The sequence below is a fragment of the Callithrix jacchus genome, chromosome 15 (genome assembly GCF_049354715.1).
Source record: "Callithrix jacchus isolate 240 chromosome 15, calJac240_pri, whole genome shotgun sequence".
In the NCBI taxonomy this organism is placed as follows: Eukaryota; Metazoa; Chordata; class Mammalia; order Primates; family Cebidae; genus Callithrix; species Callithrix jacchus.
This window is the reverse complement of record NC_133516.1, coordinates 48796735-48811717: the sequence shown is the minus strand read 5'-3', so window position 1 is coordinate 48811717 and position 14983 is coordinate 48796735. Positions and strand designations below refer to the sequence as shown.

Genomic DNA, 14983 nt, shown 5'->3' with positions numbered 1-14983 from the left:
GTCCAAATGGCTATACTTCTCTTTAATATATACTTTATATTAGCTATTAAGGAATGTTGCTGTACAAGAGTTGTTTTAAGTATAAGACAGCCGAATAGTCATTAATAATTTCAACAAATTAATATTTAGGAAGTGTTGATTATGTGCTGTCATAAGACACTGTGATAAGTGTTTTACATGCTTATTTGATTCTCAAAAAAAACTCAATAATATTTGGTAGATTATTAACCTGTTTTTTGCTTGAAAAAAGTAAAGCTCAGAAAAGGTAGTCTACCCATGGTCACCAAAAACACTACAATTCATGTTCATAAGACCAATATAAAATACTTAGAAATTATATTACACATTTTCTATTTAATATTTATTATAGTGTTTTATTCACCAAATCATACAATTGTGCATATACTTACAGAAGAGAAAAGGGCAAAAGGATATATTAAATCTTATTTCTTCCTAAACCAATAGAAAATGTTTTGTATATACATGAAAAGAATAATTTAAAATTATTATATTGTAATTTTCAATTTAGTTTTAGAAGCTTGGGGGAAAAAATCTCAAAATTATTGATGATTTTATTAACTTATATAATTTTAATTTGGTCCAAGAAATCTGGATTATTAGGTACTCAAGAGTCAACATTCACTGAACTACATGTTGAATAATCCCATGGCCATATAAATTAAAAATAAAACATACCTAAATATGATTAAGTTTATAGGTTTTTAAAACTGAGACTATCGTTTTAGCTAATAAGCTAAAATTTAAAAATATTTTTATTTATTTATTTTTTATTGGACTTTAATTTCTGGAATACATGTGCAGCTCATACAGGATTGTTGCTTATTGTGAAATACATTATACATACACGAGATGGCATAAGATATTTATGTATAACTAAAGAATCATTCAATCAAAAATATGTATTAAAAGCTTATTATAGGGGATTCCAGATTTACCAATGCACATGTAAAGATCCTGGATGTTGTCACCTTGGAAGAAAAAGGTATTCAAACTGAAAATCAGTAACTTGTATTAGATCCATCAGAGAAATGAGGCTTCAGGTCAAATGTTACCTTGGAGTAAAGGTGAATTCAGAGTCACAGTCCAGGTCTGCTAACCTTGACCAGAAGTAACTAGAGCCATAAACTGTAAGAACACTTAAATGGTCATTTTTGATGAATCACTGAGGCTGAACATGGACCCCCATGAAAGTGGGAAACTCCTGGGAACTTCAGTCTTATGGGGCCCCTACATTTCTCGGGATTTTACCAACCAGCACTCCACCAGGTTCTCATGGCAAAGATCTGAGAAAGACCCCTTAGTGGCTCTGACTAGAGGACAGGGAAGAGTAATGATGATAAAATACACCCAGGCCCTTTTCCATTTAAAAAGCATACTATCCATTGGAAAACATTTTGACAGAGCTTGATAAAAGCTGGGGGAAGAGCATTCCTCCCACCCCAAACCTCTTTAACCTTCTTTTCTCACCTAAAGGGAAAAGGATTAGATCAACATGAGTCAGAACTTCATGGAAATAAAACTGGGAATGGTGCAGCCAGAAAGAGCATGCAGAGGGGAAAACAAAAACCTGTACAACTAGAAAAACACCTGTCAAGATCACAGCCCCATGACACGGGCCCACTAAACAACTGATAATTAATTAGAGGGCTACTCACTTTACAGAGTTGAAGCAAAACACCCACTAACCTAGCATTCTAGATCGAGCAAAATTATCCTTGAAACATGAGAAATACTTTCTCAAACAAACAAAAATCTGAAAGAATTCATGACCTGCAGACCTGCCTTGCAAGCAATGTCCAATTAAAAAAATTCTTTGGGCGGAAGGAAATTGAAACAGAACAGAAACTTAGATGTATCTAAAGAAATGAATACTGGAGAAATAAGTGAAGGTGAACTAAAATATTTTATTTTTTAAATATCAATTATCTAAAAGTATAACTTTAATAATAATGTATTGCACGGTTATAGCATATGGATAACTAAAATCAGTGACAGCAATGTCATAAGGGGTCAGAGAGAAGAATTGAGAACTTTGCCGTAAGGTACCTACACTACACACGAAGCAGTATAATGTTATTTAAAGGTAGACTTAGATTCGTTTTGAAATGTATTTTGTAAATCTAATGCAACTACCGAAAAAAAATTTTAAATATAATTGAAATGCTAAGAGGAGATAAAATAGAATCCTATAAAATGCTCAGTCAAAACCAGAGAAGGCAGGAAAAGAGGCAAAAATAGAAACAAAAAGGGCAACAAATAGAAAATAACAAATATAGTAGATATTAATCCAACTATATCAGTACTCACGTTAAATGCAATGCTGGTCTAAACATACCAGCATTCTCACAGTGGATATTAAAGTAAGTCCCAACTGTATGTTGTCTGCCAGAAACCCCTTTTAAGCATAAAGATTTAGATCAGGCAGCGAATCACACTGCCATGTGTGTACCTGTGCAACTATCTTGCATGTTCTGCACATGTACCCCAAAACCCAAAATGCAAATAAATAAATAAAATAACAAACAAACAAACAGAGATTTAGATCAGTTAAAAGAGAAGGGATATGGAAAGATAAATGAAGCAAACACTAATTAAAAGAAAGTTTGAGTGGCTATAGTAATTTCAAACAGAGAAGACTTCAGAAAAAGATTATCAGGGAAAAAGAGAAGCATTACATAATTATGAAAGGGTATATTCCTTAAGAAGACATTATAAAAATATTCTGTACTAAGAAAATAAAAATACTACATAAAATTTGTGGGATGCTACAAAAGCAATACTTAGAGGAAAATTTATAGCATTAACTGCATATATTAGGAAAAGAAGGCCAGTCATGGTGGCTCATGCCTGTAATCTGAGCACTTCAGAAAACTGAGGCAGGCAGAACACTTGAGCCCAGGAGTTTGAGACCACTTTGGGCAACATGGCAAGAGCCCGTCTCTACCAAAAAAAAAAAAAAAAAAAAATTCGCTGGACATAATGGCATATGCCTATAGTCCCAGCTATTCAGGAGGCTGAGGTAGGAGGATCTCTTGAGCCCTGGTGGTGACTGCAGTAAGCCAAGATCGCACCACTGCACTCCAGCCTGGGCAACAGAGTAAGACCCTGTCTCAAAAAAAAAAAAAAAAAGGAAAGAGAAAGATGAGTTATTAATACTTAAAGCAACCAGAAAAAAAAAAAAACTATAAAAATTAGAGCAGAAATCAATGAAACTGAAAATACAAAATGACAGAGAAAATTCATTAGAACTAAACGTGGTTTGTCTTGTTTTTTTTTTTTTTTTTTTTAAAAAAAGACCAATAAAATTGCTCATCTTTAGGCGGGTTAAAATTGATAATCCTTTAGGCTCTAAGACTTAACCGAAAATTCATTTCTTCCTACAAACATTTATTGAGTGCCTACTATGTGCTAGGTATCAGTCTAAAGTGCAACCGTGAATTAAAATAAATTCCTGGTTGCCTTTATGGAGTGTGCATTTCAATGGGGGAAGACACATATGGAAAATAAAGCAGAAAAATAAAGCAGGAGGTATGATGGGGGTGGGGTTGGATGATCTTATTTTACAAAATGTGATCAGAGAAGGTGCCTCTCCAGTAAGGTGATGTGTTTTTTTTTTTTTGGTCGGGGGGAGTTGTTTTTTGTTTTTTATTTGAGACAGAGTCTCACTCTGTCACCCAGGCTGGAGTGCAGTGGTGTGATCTCGGCTTACGGCAACCTCCACCTCCTGGGTTCAAGCAACAGCCAGGTGATATCTTAATAAAAAAGAAAGTGAGTGGGTTGTCAAGATGTATCTGGCAAAAGATGCAGCAAGGGCAAAGCTACTGTGGAGGTGCTCAGCATATTTGAGGAACAGCAAGGTCCATGTGGCTAACATAGAGCAAGCCAAGCAAATGGCAAAGAGGATGGGAGGTGTGGATCATGTAAGCATGGAGTTTGGCTCTCATATGAAGGGAGATGGGAAGCCATTGGAAGGATCTGAGCAGAAGAGAAACATGATGACTTGTGTTTTAAGAGGATCAGTCTGACTACTTTGTGGAGAAAAGAATAGATTGTGAGGGGTCAAGGGTGATAGAAGGATGTCCGGTAAGTGGAAACTGCATTAAGACAGACAAGACAGGCTGGCTTAGAATAGGGTGACAGTGGAGAGCTCTATAAATATTTATTGAGTTTACTTGTTCCGGATCTGAGTTCAAATCCTGGATATCCTTATTAATTTTCTGTCTCCTTGAGTCTAAATCTCTTTATGAGTCTTATGTATCTGGGTGTTAGGATCATTAGCTCTTATTGTTGCATTAATCCTTTTAGCACTATATCTTTGTTGCTTTGAAATCTATTTTATCAGATGTGAGAACTGCAACTCCTGCTTTTCATTTATTTATTTATTTTTGCCCTCCATTTGGTTGGAGAGCATTTTTTACCAGAGGCCAGGTATTCGATAGATTAAAATATCATTCCATTCTATCAGGACATAAAGTATTTCATGATTTGTTACCAGATTTTAGTTCTGCAACACTCACTAGTCAGATATCACTTTACAACACTAGACGTTTTCAATCAGAAAAGTTTTATTATAAGAAACAATGACATCAGGTAGAAATGCAAAAAATTGTGCAATTATGGCAAAATGTTTAAAAATATCTACACATTTGCCCCCACAGGACTACAGTACTTACTACATACCTGAGCACTGAACATTGAATTCCATTTAAACTGCTTTACATAGGGAATCTAACTCCTTGATGATCACATTCCATTTGTTCTCATGACCAGTGAAATCAGTGTGAGGCTTAAGCATCAACTTTGTAGAACAGAACACAAATATGAAAAATAAAGACTACAATTTCTACTTTCCTATAACATAGTTATACCAAGTCCAGTTTTCAATGTGTAAAAAATATATAGAAAAGTGCTACATACATTCTTCAAAAGCAAAAACAAAGTTAAAGTGGAACTGGCATATGTTAGACCTACATTTGAATTCTGTAGTACCCATTGTGCCTTTTACTTACAGTCTTGTCACACTATGAAAATGCACCTTAAATATCTAAACATAAACCCACACATATCACTAATATTAGTTTTCTAGAACCTCTTCTGAATTCATTTTAAAAGTGGCAAAATATCCCAGCTACATAATATAAACAAATAGTTCTTCATACAAAATTCAATATATATTCTACTCCCATAACAAATCCTAAGCCTTGCTTTGGACACACTAAACTTAGATCATACCCTCAATGTAAATAATTACAGCGAAAAGATCAACTGTTGTACAGACCAAGAGAATAAATCTACTGTTGAATTAGCCACAGCATGTCATTCTCTTACATAACATACAGCACATGTAAATTGCTAACTCCAGGTTCTATGTCATGTTTTCAAGTAATGCATTTTTCTAAATACAGAAGATTGTCAAAAAGCGGCAGGAAGTCTTACTCAACAAAGCTTTCAGAAATAAATTACACGAATATCTCTTACAAAAAGAAAATCGTTTTTTCTCTCTCCTTAGCAATGCAAAACTGTAAAGAATGATTTTCAAAATGCACAGTAATAACTCCAAAACAGCATAATGATAAAAACAAAAACCACAAACAGCAGAAGATAAAACTGCTGAGGTAAAAACATTGTTTGACAAAGTTTATACAGAGATTACACACAAACTATCAAGGCCAATAAGAAGAAACCATGTATCTAGCTAAGACTAGACTTTAAAATGTTAATTCTAGAAATGCTGCCCATTTTAACTTCTGCTTCAGAAAACATTCCCTACTTGTAGAGGTCTATGTAAAGCAGTTTGGAAAGTTTCTGAAAAACGAGGTATGTGATGCAAAGAGGCAATGTTTTCAATTTGTTTCACAGTATCACATTACAATTTGTGCAAGATTTTTTAAATACAAACCAGGCCAGTTTGCTTTCTTTAAGTGAATGAAAATGTTGTGATCAAGGGCAGAACCTGTCCTATGCTTATACCCTTTATGAATTGTGCTAGACTTAGTAAAACATGTTACTGATCCAAATTCCTGCCTTAGGTATACAAATAAGTTGGTCTGTCCTTCATGTTAATATTCCTGATTGTTAGAAATTCATCAGTTAAATACAAAAAATGCTTTAGTACCTAGCAAGCTATGGTTCTGTTCACTCATTCTTTGTTTTCAATCACCTTCAGCTAGAAGGAGGATTCCAATGTAAAAGTATTCATCACTGTTAAGTGCAAAAATGGAAAAAAAAAAAAATGAGGTTTTAATTGTAATATAAAACTTAAAAGACATTAAACTCAACCGCTGCAGGCATTTTATGTTTCTGGAAAGCAGAATTTTAAAAGTAGGTATAAAACTTCACATTATGTTCTGTGCAGAAGAGAAATAAGTTACCTTTCCTTATACCAATAATGAACGGACAGGTAGATGGAAGAGAAGGTTGGGCAACAAATAGCCCATGTTAGTGCAAACTGGGTATAATGTTCCTACTGTTCTAAGATTGGATCCAGTTAGGTCAATAACTGGCCATATCTTCCTATCACATAAGTAGAAAATCTTGTGAAATCACAAGAGTTCAACAGGTAAAGCATGATGGCCATGAAATCCACACCAATTTGAAAGACAGGCATAGGCTCAGACCATTTAAATCTATCTAGTTATACACATGAATTAAGTTAGACTAGCACCAGCCACCTGTGAATATGAGCACTTTTCCAGATTTTCATAAATGAGACAGTGTTAGCACTCGAAAATTATCAACAGAAAACTGCCACTTTAAAACTTTAGCTTAACTTAAAGTTACATGGGAAATGGAAGCCATCAGACTAAAGCTCTCTCTGAGACTAATTTGTTTTTCCTTCAATCTACTCTAATAACAAAACACATTTAAATCTCTGTACACTTAAAAACAATACACAAAAATACATATAAATATTAAGAATGAGGATCTAAGTTAGTGCTTCTCTGTGTTAGAGAGGTCACAGCTAAGGTAAAATCCTAGTGATATTGCCTCAGATTGTTACCCGTATTTAAAATTAAAAGTCACATCAAATGAGTTTAGATGCCTTTACCCAGTAATACCCTAAATGCTCTTATAAGAGTGCATAGTTGTCCTGATTCATCTGGTATCTCAGTGACTATTTATCACAAAATTCTAGAATGAAATGATTACTTTTATGCCAGGGGGAAAAATGCTGATAATTGCACTTTGTTATCTTTTTCTTACTGAAATGAAAACGTCACAAGGATGAAGGAAAAATCCCTCCCTGCCCTGCAATCTTTAAGCGTACCCATTTTCCATGTATAAAACTCTCACAGCTTTCTGATATACTGACAGCACTCTTGTATCAAAGTTAAGTTTCCTAAGGATGAGATGCCAGTGATGAAAGTACCCATTTAGAGTACTTTCTGAAGACACTGAGGATAGAGTTTAGCAACAGCACATTCAAAATGCCGGCCAAGGTCCCAGAGCCGATCTGGTGTCTCATACACTTTCATCCACTGGTCAGCAATGTCATCATATTGGTAAAGGGAATTTTTTCTGCTGGTTCTGAAGACATGTTCTTCAACAGTCACTTGAGTAGCTCGAACAAATAAATGGAGTTTGTTCTGGAAAAGTACCAGTTTAAGATATGGATTTATAGACTGATCACATGGAAAGTCTTTTTTACGAGTCCATTTATTTAGCTCAATATCATAGGCTTCTACAGTAAACATACGTTGATGATTTCCACAGGTTCCAGCTATGTAGTAGATCGAGTCCTTGTATACAGCTGCTAAGCCCTGGATTCTAGGCACAGTCATGGGGGTTAAGAAACCCCAGTAGTCTTTTTGAGGCTCATAGAAGAGGAAAAATTCCCCTAAAAAAAGAAAAAGAAAACAAGAATATGTACATTTTTATATCTGGTTTTTGGTTATATGTAGTAATTATATTTCTTTTATAATAATCTCCAGAGATACATTCATAAAGGTTACAAAATACCTTAAAACTTTGTTGTTCCCTGACACAATATAACAGATAATATTATAATCAACCTGAATTGGAATATTTGTATCGGGAAGGTACATGGAGTTACTTGGGCTTGATAGCAGAGTTGTTAAGAGATTAATTCTGGCCAGCCACAGTGTTTCACATCTGTAATCCCAGCACTTGGGAGGCTGAGATGGATGGATCACTCAAGGTCAGGAGTTCAAGACCAGCCTGGCCAACATGGTGAAACCCTGACTCCATTTAAAAAATATAAAAATTAGCCAAGTGTGGAGATGGGTACCTGTAATCCCAGCTACTCAGGAGGCTAAGGCAGGAGAATTGCTTGAACCCAGGAGGTAAAGGTTACAGTGAGCCACTAATGAACCACTGCACTCCAGCCTGGGTGACAATGTGAAACTCCATCTCAAAAAAAAAAAAAAGAAAGAAAGAAAACTTGATTCTGTTTGCTTTATCCAATTTGTGTGCTTATAGAAAATTCATTTTACTCTAGCTCTAAAAAAGCATTATTACTAATGTTCAGCCAGTAAGACAGACCAAAATGCATATATATAATATCATCATAAATATGGCATGATAAATCTGTGTGCTATTTCATTAGAAGACAGCAGATGGAATTGTGCAGATTTATGCTTATGGGTCACTGATGTGCTTACCCGAATGTCGCTAGAATGCAAAGAGAAATATTCAACAGGAGAAAACAACTTTAATATGATAGAAAACATATATGTTTATGACGCTGACTCTGAGTCAAGTTTCTATTTTGATTTGACAATAAAAGGGTAGCTGTGTCAGACTGCCAATATGAAAATGTCTGAAAGAATTAAAAGTGAAGATTTATAAGTTTTGCTAATTATAGAATCTTTGTAATAAAAATCTGAACCCTTTATGAACAAATTAAATGATACTTCAATAGCCACAGATAGTACAACATAAGCTTCTGACTGTGTATGTCAGTTTCATTTTTGTAAAGAGTCTTTGTTTATATTAGAAATACCAGATTCTAAATTGAGCCTCCCCTTGAAAACTGTTTTGAACTAGGGTTACTCTTATCTACAAATTCAACTACCTACTTCGTAACAGTGATGCTTTACCTTCAACTGACTTAAAATAGCTTGTTAAGCTTCTAGATCTGCTCTAGAGTCATCTGCCCTAATTGTCTGACTTGTAACCAGACTCTTGATAAAGGTAGGAAATTTAAACTTTGTAACGTGTGCTACTTCTCTATAAATTTCGTATAGATAAGAAAGTAAAGATGACAACCAAAGAAGTTGAATTTTAAAATCTAAAGTCTCTTTAGTAAGTTAAAGCTAATGATATGCAATTAAGAAATCCTTAGAGCCTCAGAATCCTCTTAAATAAAATATAATCTCAAATTAGATGGTGTTAATAATTCCAGCCCTGAAATGTATTAATTCCTTGCTAGTTTGCTTTAGTATTTGCATTAATATACAATCTTCATATTCCAAATAGGAATCTTATAATTAATTCTACCTTTATCAACTAACAGCCAGTAAGACCAAAATACACACATACAGAGCTTCTTCATACTGGATGACATAACGTATCCAACTATACTGGATGGATTACACATACATTCTTATATTCCATTTTTCCGCAAGACAGCAAACCCAAATCATGTCCTGTGCTTCTATTTAACTAAAATAAGGAACCAGATAGTACAACTCCTTCTGAAGAATTAACTTGATACTGAACTTAAACAAATGGGCTCAGACGTTACTAGGAAATTTTAAGTTAAATAAAGGATTAGAGCAAAAAACAATTTTTAAAAGAAAACAATGGTGGGAGGCCAAGGTGGGCAGATCACTGGAGGTCAGGAGTTCAAGACCAGCCTCGCCAACAAAGTGAAACCCCATCTCTACCAAAAATACAAAAATTAGCCAGGCATGGTGGCGGGTGCCTGAGACTGAGGCAGGAGAATCACTTGAACCCAGGAGGCAAAGGTTGTAGTCAGCTGAGATCGTGCCACTGAACCCCAGCCTAGGAGACAGAGTGAGACCCTGTCTCAAAAAAGAAGAGAAAGAAAAGGAAGGGAAGGAAAAGAAAAGAGAAAAGAAGGGAAGGGGAAGGGAAAAGATGAGGGAGAAAGAAAACAATGGGATAAGGGCAATCATGCATCAATTAATGACATGGACACATTCTAAGAAATGCATCGTTAAGCTGGGCCTGGTGGCTCAAGCCTATAATCCCAGCACTTTGGGAGACTGCAGCAAGCAGATCACCTGAGGTTGGAGTTCAAGACCTGCCTGACCAACATGGAGAAAATCCATCTCTACTAAAACATACAAAATTAGCCGGACGTGGTGGCGCATGCCTGTAATCCTAGCTACTCCGGGGGCTGAGACAGGAGAATCGCTTGAACCAATGAGACTGAGGTTGCGATGAGCTGAGATTGTGCCATTGCACTCCAGCCTGAGCAACAAGAGTGAAACTCTGTCTCCAAAAAAAAAAAAAGAAAGAAATGCATCGTTAAGTGTCCTTATGCAAACATCATAGAGCGTATTTACACAAACCTAAATGGGATAGCTTACTATACATCTAGGCTAGATAGGATAGCCTATTGCTCCTACTCTACAAAACTGTACAGCATGTGACTGTACTGAGTACTCTAGGCAATTGTAACACAATGGGCATTTTTGTATCTAAATAGATCTAAACATGGAACAAGTACAGTAAAAATATGCTACCATAATCTTATAAGACCACCATTGTATGTGTTTGTATGTGGTCATCCATAGTTGACCAAAACATTACATGGCACATGACTGTATATCTTCATAGAAGCTGCTCCTTTTCCTTGTTTAAGTAGTAGTGTGAGAAAAACATCAATTAAGAGACATACACAGGAGTAAGGATATTGCTATTATCTACACTGCATGCAACATTCAAGCAACTAAAATGCATAAGGAACCAAATAAAATGAAAATATTAGTTATCACAAATCAGAGCCTTGAATCAAATGTCTTATCTACTCTGACCCACTCCACCTATACTGTATTTTTGTCAAAGTAGTAGTCCTTAATAGATTTAAAAAAAAAAAAATTACATGTATTAGATAGTCCCGCTTAAAATGGCAAACAAAGAAAAGTGACATCTCAAAGTATTCCAGTGAAAAAAACTGAAAACAATATATAATGAAAGGCAACACAAATAGCAGTGAAGTTGAAAATTGAAGACTATACTTCCAAACTCTTTGTAATTGTTTCATAACTTTTGCAATAATAAGGCTTACATAAAACTCTCTGGTAACTAAACAGTATAACTCAGATAATTCTTTGTTCATTTTTCTCTTTTAAACTACTCCAGTAAGTTCCATAGAATAGCAGTTGCTGCAAGATCTCTTGATTTTACTGAAGAGCAAAAGCAGCCATGCAACAACCTTGCTATTTATTTCAAGTCCTATAAACTACTCTGAAATAGTTATCCCAAAATGCCGAATTATTATTTATAATGTTTTCAAAAATAGTTATTCTACGTATCAAAACAAAATCATTAAAAGTATAAAATTATTTTAGAAATTTAACAATACCTGCCTTTTTCCTGAATTCAAAATTTTATTTTCTTTATAGCTCTTTACAAAACAGACTATTCCAACAGTTTGATAAGGAAGCCGGCGGTATTCCTTAATTAACAGGAACTAACACAATTGTTTCAGTATAATTAAATATGCCACTGCTTGATGTGTTACCCTTCCATGAAGAACTAAATCACTTAGGCACCTACCCTGTAAAACATAGATCTTCTCTTTGTACTCTACGGCATTATGAAATTCCATTGCAACTGGCATTGCGCAAACAGTCGTCCAACAATTCTCTCTACTGTCATAGCACTCCACAGATTTTAGTGAGTTTCTCCCATCACCTTCATAAACACGACCTCCGATTGCATACATTTTACCACAGCAATAGACGAGTTTGCAGCCTATTCTGGCTCGAAGCAAGGATGGTTTGGATAGCCATCTATTGGTGGAATGATCATACATCCAGAAATCATTTTCTGCCTTATGGTCAATGGAGACCTCACTGCTGCTTGGCCTGTAGCCTCCTGCAATGTAAATGTCATTATCTGGTGATACAAGAATCCCAACTTCTCTCAGGTCATTTGGTGGTTTGCATAGTTTAAACACCCTTCCTGTGACTATATCTAGACAAGGCACTGTTTGCTTCTTTCCTGAGTGTTTGTGGGCAGCATCAAAACATATGATCATTTCAGAAGCAGTCATTCCAAGCCTCTGTGTACAGCCATTGGTGTTGGATGGTCCCTTTTCTACACAGCTTTTGGCTATAGCCTGTGCAAACTGAGGTGGAATTTTCTCTATAAAGGTATCTTCCATCAGAGGAAAACGTATGCATTTAGCAAAAATTTCTGGGAGGTGCACTTCTCTTTCATTCTGTTCATGTTCAAACCACCTTATAATGCTTTCATAAACATGTTCTTCTCGGTCTACATTTAAATCATCACTGTCTAGTATACTTATCAGCTGGTCTTTTGTCAACTGGAGAAACTCTTGTTCTTTGGTGACACACAGAAACTTCTTACGAATGTATTCTTTTGATCGATCTACGAGTTCCTGATGACCATAATGATCAGCAAAGATAAAGACCCCAATAGAATTTTGTGGGTCTAAATGACTGATCATATACTTAGCACACTGGTCTTGGATAGAAGGAATCTGGAAGATGCTAGCTGCAGTGAACAAGGCTTGAACATTGGCCTCTGTGAGAATAATTCTGGAAGTGTAGGCATAGTTCAACACTAAATCCATCGATTCAGCTTCAACACCGACTATTCGAACTTCTTTTTGAGTACTTTCTGTAAGGCCGCTAGTGAACATGGATCTAAGAAGAAAAGATTGGTTAATATTACATGTGTGCTATAAATCAAAATTATTGCTACAAGATTTTAAAAGTACAAAGTTACCACAAAGATAACTTTTTAAAACTTAGTATTTCCTAAAATAGTCCCTGATATTCTGAATAGGAGTAAAAATTGATAATGTGTCAGAAGGATTTAGTCTGGCTAACCTCAAAACCCTATTATCCGGGCTAGCCTGCTTTGTGCCATCTATGAAAAAAAGGAAAGTAGACCTAAGGAAAAGCAAATCAAAAGGTGACACACATATTCCAGGTCACTTATTTTTCTAGGAGCCCCTATTTAAGCTTCTGGTCAAGTTGCCTTATGGACATGAGATCTTAAATTGAGCCAGTCAGAAACTTTAAGAATACCAAAGGGGTGCAGTGGCTCACACCTGGGCTCAATCCCAGCACTTTGGGAGGCCGAGGTGGGCGGATCACATGAGGTCAGGAGTTCAAGACCAGCCTGACCAACATGCTGAAACCCCGTTTCTACTAAAATAAAAAATTAGCCAGGCATGGTGATGCATCCCTGTAATCCCAGCTACTCAGTAGGCTGAGGCAAGAGAATCACCTAAACCTGGAAGGCCGAAGTTGCAGTGAGCTGAGGTCAGGCCACTGCACTCCAGCCTGGACAACTGAGAGAGACTCCATCTCAAAAAAAAAAAAAAAAAAGAATACTATAAAGATATCAACATTATACATTAGCATACAAAAAAACCAACCTAATAAAACTTTCCATGTCCCGGTGAAAATTACAAAGCAACCTGTACCCAAAATAGATCTTTAAAATGTTCATCTTAGAAAAGCAGTAAGTTCTTTAAAAGTACATATTCTCTTCCTACTCTTTTTTAAAACTTTTATCTTTTGAATGCTTCCTTAACCATTATAAGTAATACAATAATCACTTCACTTACCTTTGGGAATTTTGAAAACATTTGCTTAAAAATACTTCATTTCTCAGTTAAAGTTACTGTATTTTACCTACTTAAATCTAGACATAAATAAACATTATGGTAGAGTTAATATATAATGTCTCTTTTAAACAGAGTTTAATAGTTAAAATGATTCTTTGAAGATAATGGTTTTTAAAACCCCAAACTTTCGCCTTTGAGACCAAGTTGTTTTTTTTTTTTACTATTAAAATATTGTTGCATTTATGGGACTTTCTTGATAGAAAGATTAAGCAGCCTGCCTTTTTAAGTATCAGTCACTTACAAACATCATTTGCCTTTCTTTTCCCTCCTTTAAAGTTTCATTCTAGATGATCCAGACTCATCCTATTTAGTTTTTGTGATGTTATGAAAAATAAATTGCAAAGATTTCCAGTTACTTTAAAAATATCTCTCAAACTCATGGAATTAATTTTAAAATGCAGTATGAGAAACACTGGAGGTACAAGGACTCAACTCACTGCGCAGGTTAATCATCTTCAAGTTCTATTTTTACTTCTACAGTATAAATTTTAATTTAATATCACATAGGCTTTTCTCATGACTAAAAGCTAGATGTTCGTATGTATGTGCTGGTTTTCAATTCAGGTGCTGAAAGACTCAACCATACAGCTACCAATTAAAGAGAAAAATACATCCCTGTGTTACGGAGAGATTAACTCCCAAAGGAAAACATTACCACATATCCCTTTATCCTGGGAACTACTGTAGACTTGAATAGGCTCATCTTACACACAGGAGTGGTCTGACACTTGAGTTTTCCTCTGTTCTAATAAGTTCTTCATGTAAATGCAACATAAATGAAGCCAGGGCACTTCCCCACACAAAATCCATAGTAGCAAAAAATTTCTAATAATCATACAAATTTCAATTCTGATGAGTTACTGGTATCATGAAACAGCCATTCCAGATTTCCCATTATTCTAATTCTTCCACTAGTGATGCAAGACTTAGAAACTATTAAGTATGACTTTCTACATCCCACACATAAAGTAATGCTGGTACCAAGAAACGTCAGTACAAAAACCTCTAGCAAGAGACCAAATTCTAATCCTTAAGTTTTCTAGCCAAATATCTTTATTTTAATGCACTTGTATCATATCCTCAGAAAATTTCTCAAGTATATTTTACTCCTTTTTAAAATTAGCTTAATAAAGAGTTTAAGATTTT

At 35.2% G+C, this 14983-nt stretch overlaps 1 protein-coding gene across 4 annotated transcripts in view; it reads right to left on the bottom strand.

The window, feature by feature from the left end:
• Positions 1–4568: 4568 nt before the first annotated feature.
• The window catches only part of KBTBD8 (kelch repeat and BTB domain containing 8), a 13381-nt gene continuing 2966 nt past the window's right edge, over positions 4569–14983 (bottom strand). For all 4 annotated transcript variants that reach the window (XM_035276063.3, XM_035276064.3, XM_035276065.3 and 1 more), the window contains 2 exons: positions 11731–12845; positions 4569–7858 (listed from right to left, as the gene is read on the bottom strand). In XM_035276063.3, the coding sequence (XP_035131954.1) occupies positions 7395–7858; positions 11731–12845 (1579 nt within the window). In that variant the 3' untranslated portion in view covers positions 4569–7394. The remainder of the gene's footprint in view (positions 7859–11730; positions 12846–14983) is intronic.